This window comes from Condylostylus longicornis, unplaced genomic scaffold, assembly GCF_029603195.1.
Source record: "Condylostylus longicornis isolate FDR11 unplaced genomic scaffold, ASM2960319v2 ptg000049l, whole genome shotgun sequence".
NCBI classification, from domain to species: Eukaryota; Metazoa; Arthropoda; class Insecta; order Diptera; family Dolichopodidae; genus Condylostylus; species Condylostylus longicornis.
This window is the reverse complement of record NW_026578018.1, coordinates 1,950,267-1,959,819: the sequence shown is the minus strand read 5'-3', so window position 1 is coordinate 1,959,819 and position 9,553 is coordinate 1,950,267. Positions and strand designations below refer to the sequence as shown.

General features: G+C 27.1%; 1 protein-coding gene across 1 annotated transcript; it reads right to left on the bottom strand.

The window, feature by feature from the left end:
- Nucleotides 1-8,836: 8,836 nt before the first annotated feature.
- LOC129611451 (putative uncharacterized protein DDB_G0283431) lies at nucleotides 8,837-9,289 on the bottom strand. The gene has a single exon (XM_055524630.1). It carries the CDS (start codon nucleotides 9,287-9,289, stop codon nucleotides 8,837-8,839), a length of 453 nt encoding a protein of 150 aa, XP_055380605.1.
- Nucleotides 9,290-9,553: the final 264 nt, after the last annotated feature.

Below are 9,553 nucleotides of genomic sequence, written 5' to 3'. Positions count from 1 at the left end.
TTTTCTTAAAAAATATTTCTTATTTTCCAAAGAATAAATCATGCCAAATTAAATTTTCAAAATTCAAAATTACGTAATTTTATATTTATGCTTCTCATAATTATGCTTTAACCTCTTAGTAGTGTGTATAGATGTACCATTATTAATTTTTATTTAACCCTTTAGTGCTCCGTCTTAGAATCGCGCTAAAAAAAATCCAAGTTAATGAATACTGATATTTACGAAGCATTAAAAAATTGTTGAAAAAATTTTTTTAAAAATTTGTTGAATCTTTTATAATTGCGCTTTGTAAACCAAAATTTACTTTGTACTACCAATACGTGCTCATATAAAGCTAACGTTACTACGTGGTTCGCTTAAAGCTCGAAATCAGCTTTAGAAAACGGAACAGAGTCGCTATAAAAAATAAATAAATCATTTGGAAATTAAGAAGGACAGTAGTATTAAAGTTACTTATAAGCAATTATGGAAACGGACCGAGTCTTAATTTTAATGGTACACTTAAAGAGATTTCTCTTTTGGTCATCAATTATTAAATGTTAAAAATTCAATGTAATAATTTTGTTTTATCACAATTGGATCTATTGTTATTGTGGCCAGTTATAGAAAATTATAAAGTGTGATGAGAAAAGTGTTGATAAAGAAACTGTAATCTTATTAAGTGGAAAAAGTGCACAAGTTGCAAAATATCGATTCTAATGAACATACCACATACGTCTTAGGGCAAAGAATTTATTAATGCAATAATAATAAGCAATTTAGGTAAAAATTTAGAAAATTACGAAGTTTTATAAACAGTATTGAATTTTGAGCCACACTGTAATTATTAATTTTTTTTTTCGAAATTATTAAACAAATCGTTTTAATTAATTAATTATTTAAAGTCTATAATTTGATTGCGTTTCAAAATTATGTTTTTATACTAAGAAAACCAAATTTAAGCCAGAATAAATTGATATTCTATTAAAAAAATTTTCTAACGGTTTCTAACTAATTTTCAATGTAAAACCTAATCAAGTAAGAATTTTTAAATCACGATATTATTAATAATAGCACGCAATGACGTTTTCAAATAAAATATAATTTGCAACTGTATAAATATGTGTTTTTGACGTGAAATGAAGGTGAAATAACTGTAACAACCAAAATGTTCTAGTCTAGACAATCTTCACACATGCAAACTAAAATAATTTCTTTTGATTAAATTCCTGCAACTCTTATTTTATGAAAATAACAGTGAAAGTAAAATTTGGTATTCTACAATTGTGAGTTTTGTGAAATAAACTGACATTTGTGAATTTTGAAATTTTCAAAATGTTTCTTTTATTTATAAATTCCGTACATTTAGATGCAATAATTTGAATTAATACCACCTCTTTAAAAAATTTATTACAAAACAAAAAAAAAAACACCCAATTTTAAATCGACTAGAATCGACTAGAAACGGAATTGAATCCACCTAATTCGAATTTCAAAATAGTTCGGTACTTTTCATTAAAAGAGAGGAATTTATAATCAAACATTTCGAAACAAAATGTGAATATTTGTTGTAAGTTATATGTTATGTATGTATGCAACTAAAAAATTACTTGTACATATACATATGTATGACATCTGTCAAAAGTTTTATACGAGACCCACTTTAACACGAGTGTAATGTATTGCATTTAGATGAATGCAGCAATAAAATATATTTTGACATAAATTTCAACTGATTTCAAATTTTGACATTTCTCACTCTCAAGTGAGTACACTTCTCTAAGAAGAAAGGGGGAAAAATAGTAGATAATTAAAGAAACACGAATTCCATAATACCTTTTTAGAATTTAATATTATTTTTTCGTAATAAGAATATGGCAAAACAAAAAACTCAAACTATAAAAAAAACCAAATAATAAGGAAAACAACAAAAAATGAATTCAACAAACAGGTATGTTATTTATGGCTATTTAAAATTTGTATTCTGGAAGTTCTTAAAGAATGCTTGAAAGCTGGGGATATTTTTATCGTTTTTTTATAATGGTCTTCTTTTATTTTTTTATTTATTCTTCTTAAATTTGAGTTTTTTTTCCTCTCTTTTTTTTTTATTAATTTTTTGTTTTGTTCGCATCATTTAACAATTTATTCTTAAATTGATAAAACCACCGCTCGTGTTTTTTTTTTGTTACTTATTTTTTATTCAATCGTTTGGACAAGTGATTTTTTTCAGTGTTTTTTTTTTTATTTTTGTATTGCTTATTCAGTGAAGGTTCCCTTCACTTCTTTTCGGTCTGTAGGGCTTTTCATTTTTTGTTAATTTAATATAATTCATGACTTCAGAAAAAAAAAAATACAAAAATCTTTAATGACAAAATAACGAGATGATTGGAATAGTTTTTAATCATATGAAATTTTCATTATTAATTCTTGCTCTTGTCATTATTTCTGATTTTTTTTTCTTCAATATCAAAAATGTTCAACAATCAGCCCTCATTATTGTTTCATTAAAAATTTTAATTTTAAAAAATAATTATTGAATAATTTTCAATTTTTACTGAAGAGTTTTTTTTGAAACTAAAAATGAAATATGAAATTAGTTTTGCTTTCAATAGAGTTTATCGTAGATTAAGCTCTCAACTAAATCTTCTACATATTTCGAAGAAAATTTAATTAATTTATATTAAGTAACAAAAATATAGAGAAAACAGTTGATGGGAAATAAGGTTGAAGCGTTTATAAGTTGCCGGATTTAGTTGACTTTATTACTTGCCATATAACCTAAAACATAAAATTGGTTTCTACTAAATTTTTAATTAATGGAATGAAAATTACGCTAAAAAGTCAATATCTGTAATAACACCTGATTTTTGACGTACTTAGCTATATAACACTTTACGTTTAACATTGTGTATTTTTGAAATCAAAAATCTGACATTCAAAATATGACATATGCTATATATGACATTTAATATTTGACATTTTAAAGCCATTTGATTTTTAAATGATGACTAAATTAGACTAATTTATTTTCGGAAAAATTACCCTAAAAAATCATTATCTGTAATAACGCCTGATTTTTGACGTACTTGGCTATTTAACACTTTACGTTTAACGTTGTGCATTTTTGAAATCAAAAATTTAAATTAAAAGTTAATTACGTTTTTTAATTGAAAAATTAAAAAACGTACCGTACAATATTAATTTCCAATTAAAAATAGCATACAATTAAACACATGAGACTATACGTTCTCACTTGAGAAAGGTGAGAATAGGTATAGTTTTCAATAACAAATTGCATTTGAGGAACGCACAACGAAATCATATTTTTTTACGAAATGTCTGTATTCGGTCTATCTGTTGACCTTTAATTAGATAGTATTTTAAATGCTTGATAATATTTAAGCCACAAATCAATGGAATTTTTTGTAATTTTATATCGTTATTTTGTAATCTTTTACAATTCGAAAAATTTAAATCAATGTACGCTTTTTTAAGTATCTTCTATCTAGCTTATGCTCCATAAAATGTGCTTACACATTGTCTATTCAATATTTTAAATTATTTAATTTTACAGTTTTGTTAATAATAAATTCAAACGCATGCAAATTAAATTATAAGTTTTTACTTTACACAAAAAATATTTTAAGATTTATAAAAGTTCTTTTTATTTCATTTATTAATTAATTACACTTTAATTTCTAATTCCAAACTTATTAACTTTATTTTTAAATCTTTATTTTCTAAACGGCAAAACGATTTAATAACTAACGAGCTACTGAATTACCAACCAAGCCACTGAATTACCAACCAAGCCAAATTGCTATTGAATTTACTCTATTTATAAGAAATAACTGTTTAGTAAGCAAAAAATTGTTTAGAATAATTCTCATGGGAAAGTTTTAATATTGTAATTTGAATATTTGGAACTTTGCTTTAGTTTTGTCTGTAAAAGTTCAATCACGTTGCAATTAAATGATTTCATATAGGAGTTTAATTGCAACGTTGAATTTTAATTTTAATTTAAAATAAATATTTTGTTTTTGTCAAATCACGTTGCGATTAAATGATTTAGAATAGGTTTAAGTAATAAAGTATGGAAATTTGATCGCAACGTTCGATTTAATTTTAGTTATAGTTAAATTTTATTTTTTGGTGTTCCGGGCGTAAGCGAATATATAACTCCCCCCTCGTTAAGCTGGAAGCTCTCCTGAGCTCCAGAGATTATATTTCCTTTACTATTATTTTCATTTGTATCGTTTGGCCGTTTTTTACATTTATAAAATTTTTTCATATAGTATTTTGTAATAAAAATTATTAAAAGCAATATAATAGAGATATTTGACAGTATTAAAATATAATGGTTTTTAATTTCAAATTTTACAAATTCTATTTCATTGTAATTTTCAATTTGCTTCAAATTAATATTTTCTAAATTTGGTATGTAACTAACATTATAAGGTTCTAAATAGTTTGGTATTATTATGTGGTTGTTAATTTTTCTCTCTATGTTTTTGAATATTACGTCATCTATTTTTATAGTGCAATTATAATATGTAATTAAGTTAGTTTTAATTAGTTTGTATTGTATGTTATTACAAGTATTTTCTAACATTACATTATTTGCATTTTTTACTAAGATAATATTAGATGAAACTTCCACAATCTCAAAATTAATATTTTTTCTTTTTGTACAATTCTTAAAATTATTATTCATTAAATTTTTTATACAACCATTTATTACTTTTAGTTTATTTTCACAATTCTGTTTATTATTAAAGTAAATTTCATTTTTAAATTTCAATATATTAGTAGATTCAATGTTTATTTCCTCGAAATTTTTGTTAGGTACTGGAATAATTTTATATCCAACTGCAAGTTCCTTTGCAACGTTAGGAATCAAAATGGCAAAAATAATATTATTATCTAGACTAATAAGTGAACTTTTTATTTCTTTATATTTAAAAACATCGATTTCAAATTCATCAATTTCTTCATTGGATAAAATGGAGTGAGTCATGATACCATGTTTAGCGAAAAGAATGTTTTGTTGGACTTTGTCTATTTCTGAATTTAGTAAGTTAATATTTGTGTAACTAGAAAGAAACTGTAGACTTTTTATGCTTTTGCTAAAGGTGTTGTTTTGTTCTCTCAGTGTAATATTTAAAATTTCTTGGTTTTCGTTAATTCGTTTCTGTAGAATATTTAGGTTTTTCTGAAATTGGTCGTTTATTTTAATCTGTTTATTTATGGTCTGAATGGAGTTGTAATTTCCCTGTTCAATAAGTTTTATGTTTTCTACAATTTCAGTTTTGTCATCATCGTCTAAGTTTCCAAATAACCATTTCAAAATTTTGCCACCTAAATTAATGAGTCCTCGTTTTTGTCTGTGTGGTAGTAATGTTTTAATGTTATGTCGAGTTTTTTCGATTTGAATTTGTAATTGTTTTAATGTGGTATTGTCTTGGTTAAAAGTGTTGTAAATATTATTTTCAATTTGTGCTAAAGTATTTTCTAGTTCGCTAATATTTATAAAGTGAAGAATTTTAGAATAGTTTTGAATTATAGGAATTTCTTCCCGTTTGATTAGTTGGAATCCACCTTGATTTTCCAATACCTGAACGTCAATATTTGCAGAACAAGTATTTGAAGTGAGGAGTAAAATTAGTAGTGCTAATTTAAGTTTGTTGTGGCAGTGGTTGAGTGGAGTTTGTTTCTGGGTTACCTGAGGAAAATTTAAAATTTCTTTTTAATCTACTTGGGTGAATATTTCTATTCTGGTTATCTTTTAATTTACCGTTAATTAATTTAGATTTAATATACGTATATTTCTTTTTATGTTTATATCTTAGAGCTTCGGGATTTTTTACAAGAACTTTGTCTCCTTCTTTATAGTCAGGGTCTATCCTATCTTTGTTTAGTTTTTCAATCGTTTTAAGTTTATTTTCATCAATTAATTTTCTAATTTTTTCAATATCGGTTATTTCGTTATTTACAAAGTTTATAGGCTTAACTTTAGTTACAGAGTGAATGGAATTATTATATTTTTCGACTGCGAATAATATTTTTTCATACGGTGTTAAATGTGATTTTTGTGTATCTAAGATACGAAGGTGTTCGCTTAAAGTTCCGTGAGCTCGTTCGATTGTAGAATTTCCGGTATGGCTTCTGGGTGACGTAAAGTGAGCGTTTATATTTTCTGTTCTAAAGAAGTTTTTGATATTAAGACTATCGAACTCATTGTCGACAACGATTTTATCTGGCCTACCGAATAGTGCAAACCTGTTGCGAAGTGCTTGTATAATAGTAGTTGCATTTCGGTCATTAAGACGTTGGACCATTAAATGCTTTGAGAATTTGTCAATTATTGTAAGAAATATTTCCTTATAACAGAAAAATAAATCGACGTGTATTATTTTATTAGGAGAGCTCGGGGTTTCGGAAATTTCGAATCTATATTTATTTGGTTTGCGATCATATTTTGATTGATTACATATGTCGCAATTGTTTATATACTTATGAAATAGTTCCTTAAGTTTAGGGAAGAAAAACTCATCTTTCACTTCTGTATAATTTTCAACGATACCTCGATGGTTTGATTCTTTATGAATTTTTTCTATTAATTTTAAGGCCTCTTCTTCATTTTCTATGTCTATTGCTTTTTTAGTACATTTTATGAATTTCATTTTATTATTATTAGAAAAGAGTTCCGTGAGTTTCTGTTTTACTATATCAAATTTTTCATCATTTAATTCGGAATAGATAGCAGTTATTCCATTTCTAATGAATCGTCTAAGTATGTCATTTAAATAATGGCTATTATTGATTTCATTTTCACTAATAAAGATTTGTCTAAATTTTTTATATTTTATAATTATTTCCCTTTCTTTTTCTTTTGTCAAATAAAGCTGCGTCAAATATTTATTAATTATTATATCAGATGTTGGGAATTGATTTTCATGGCGACTATGGTTTGTTGTTATAACTGAATTATTAGAAGGTGTTTCGTTAGGGTCATCTATATGATTAATTTCATTATTTGTAGAATCCATTCTACTTAAAAAATCAGCAACACGATTTTCTTTTCCTTTTACATAGTCTATTTCGAAGTCGTATTCGTTTAATCTGATTCGCCATCTTTGTAGTTTGGCGTTTGGTTCTTTTAGTGAATGCAACCATTTTAAGGGTTGGTGGTCTGTTCTTATTAAAAATTTTGTACCATATAAGTATGGCCGAAAATATTTAGTGGCCCATACTATGGCAAGAAGTTCCTTCTCTATAGTAGAGTAATTGCATTCATGATTATTAAGGGTTCTGCTAGCGAAGCAGACTGGGTGGTTTTCTTGTGATAGGACTGCTCCAACTGCAAAGTTGGACGCGTCCGTCGTTAATACAAATTTCTTTTTAAAATCGGGGTAACGAAGTATAGGATAAGTTGTAATCAATTCTTTTAATTTTTGAAAGGAGTCTTTATATTGTATATCATTTTCATTGATTTTATTTCCCTTTTTCAAATATTTAGTCATAGGCTGAGCTACTTTCGCATAGTCCTTGATGAACTTGCGATAGTACCCCGTAATGCCTAGGAAACTTTTTATCTGCTTGGGAGTCTTAGGCAGTTTGATTTGTTTAATTACATTAATTTTATCTTCGTTTGGCTTTATTCCCTCTGGTGTTAATATGTGTCCTAAATACTCTGTCTCTTTAGAGAAAAATTTGCACTTATCCACTTGGATTTTTAGATTGAACTCTCTTAATTTTGAAAATATTTTATTAATAGCTGAGAGGTGTTCTTGTAGTGATGTAGAGAAAATAAGGATGTCATCTAGATAGACAACGCAAATTCGCCCGATAAAGTCCTTTAAAACGTAATTGATCATCCTTTGAAAAGTTGCCGGAGCATTCTTTAGTCCGAATGGCATCCGTACAAACTCAAAGTGACCTTGCGGTGTAGAAAACGCGGTCTTTAGACGATCTTTTTCATCCACTAATATCTGGTGAAACCCCTTTGCGAGGTCCAGAGTGGTGAAATATTGAGCGCGACCCAATTTATCAAATATAGAATCTATATTCGGTATCGGGAATTTGTCATCAACCGTAATTTCATTTAATTTACGGTAGTCGATGACAATGCGCCATTTTTGTTTCCCTGAGTAGTCCAATTTTTTGGGTACTACCCATATAGGGCTATTATAAGGGCTACTGGATGGTTGAATAATATTTTGCTCTAACATTTCCTGAACTTGCTTATTTACTTCCTCTTCATGTATTTTTGGAAACCGATATATTTTACTATAAATCGGCTGGGAAGTAGTTGTAATTATTTGATGTTTTACACTTTTGACACATGTTAATCGATCTCCTTCTTTATAGAAAAGATCCCTATTAGAGTTTAAAATATATTTTAATGATTTAGTTTCTTCTCTATTCATATTTTTATTTAATAATTTTTCAAATAATTCATTATGGTTGATTTGTAAAGGTTCTATTTGACAAGTGTTTTCAAAAGGACAAGCTGAATTAAATTTAATATTACGGTTGTTAATTTCTAACCGCTCCTTTGAAAGATTAATATTTGCTCCTATTGGTTTTAAAATATTTTGGCCTAAGAGAGCGTCAAAGTTTTTATTGCTAAGATCCATTACTTTCCAGGACATAGTTGAATTTTCATTGAACTCGTCAGGTACTTTTGTAATTATTTCGTATTTAATGGCTTGGTTTCCTGCGAGTGTTTTTAATTGAATTGGATTTTCTAATTTGTTTTGTTTAGATCGATCAAAAATATTGCCGTTTATAATTGAAGTAACTGATCCTGTGTCGATCAGACAGGTCAGCTTTTTGCCTTCTATTGTTAAGTCTACTAAGGGTAATGTCGGATAGGGGGACCACAGTGAAAATTTTCTGTGGAACCTGAATCCACATCCATTGGAACTGGACTTGACCGATTTTCGTTATAAGATGGTCCTGGTAGATTATTACCTGTACCACCAAATTGTTGGTTGGGCCTAAAATTCCTAAACTTTTCATTAGTAGTGTAGTTTCTGTCCATTGGTCTATTTGTGTAAGTGTTTCTTATGTTGTTATTGTAATTGTTATTGTTGAAAGTTCTATTTGCGTTTCTATAGTTATTTCTGGAATTTGTATTATTACTACTATGTCTAGAATTTATGTTATGGTTATTTCTGTAATTTGTATGATTATTGTTCCTATACTGAGAGTTGGTGTTTGGAACCTTGCTGTCGGATATATTGGTTTCTAATAAGCTTCTATAAGCGTCTTCTAATGTTGTTACATTTTTAGTTCTAAGGTACATTGAGTCTACTCTATTTAATTTATTCAAAAATTTTTCTAATATTGAATTTTCATTATTAATTGGATTAAATTCTGAAGATTTATTGTCATCCAAATCATATTTTAAATTTAACAAATTTAATATGGAATTTAATTTAACATAAAGATCACTTACATTTCTAAAAATTATACAGTCTGCTTCTTCTTTTAATTTCAAATAAGATTTCTGTACTCCGAAGGTAGCTTTCAGTTGTTGTTTTACTTCGTCCCAAGTTTTTTCCTGAAT

What these genes read in the sequence shown, in the direction of transcription:
- LOC129611451 (XM_055524630.1), bottom strand. Translation starts at nt 9,289, where the DNA reads ATGTACCTTAGAACTAAAAATGTAACAACATTAGAAGACGCTTATAGA.